General features: G+C 46.0%; 1 protein-coding gene across 1 annotated transcript in view; it reads left to right on the top strand.

Moving 5' to 3' along the window:
• The window catches only part of LOC103521259, a gene marked incomplete at its 3' end in the record, with an annotated part of 9,013 nt that extends 8,602 nt beyond the window's left edge, over window positions 1-411 (top strand). Inside the window, exon 4 of the mRNA XM_008486368.1 lies at window positions 185-411. Within this exon, the coding sequence (XP_008484590.1) occupies window positions 185-411 (227 nt within the window). The remainder of the gene's footprint in view (window positions 1-184) is intronic.
• Between the last annotated feature and the right edge of the window lie 6 nt (window positions 412-417).

Raw genomic sequence — 417 nt, 5'->3', positions numbered from 1 at the left:
AGTGGCTCACAAAGTCACTTTATTACTCGCAAATTTTGTAATCAGTTAAATCTCACCTGCGGAGGTGCAACCACCACCGTAGTTTCTGGTTTGGGTTCGTCATCTAAGCCTGTGCTTGGAGAAAGTGTGATTAAATTGGAATCTCGATTTTCTTCGACTAGTTCATACTTGTTGAACGTTCTAGTTGTGGACACCATTACAGACAAGCTTCCGTCTGCTCCAGTTCAAATGAACTCCGACGCCCTTCGTCATCTTCGTCATTTGAACCTGTCTGATGATAGTTTTGGAACCCCTGGTGAAATTCAGGGTCTAATTGGAGCTGCTCTCTATCCCTACCTCTTGATTCCTGGACAAGTTTTGGGTGACCCCCCTGGGCCCATAGCACTCAACACCACTCTAGGATACGTCGTGGTTGGA

This window comes from Diaphorina citri, unplaced genomic scaffold, assembly GCF_000475195.1.
Source record: "Diaphorina citri unplaced genomic scaffold, Diaci psyllid genome assembly version 1.1 scaffold4863, whole genome shotgun sequence".
NCBI classification, from domain to species: domain Eukaryota; kingdom Metazoa; phylum Arthropoda; class Insecta; order Hemiptera; family Psyllidae; genus Diaphorina; species Diaphorina citri.
The sequence above is the reverse complement of the archived record's forward strand: the minus strand, read 5'-3'. Positions and strand labels throughout refer to the sequence as shown.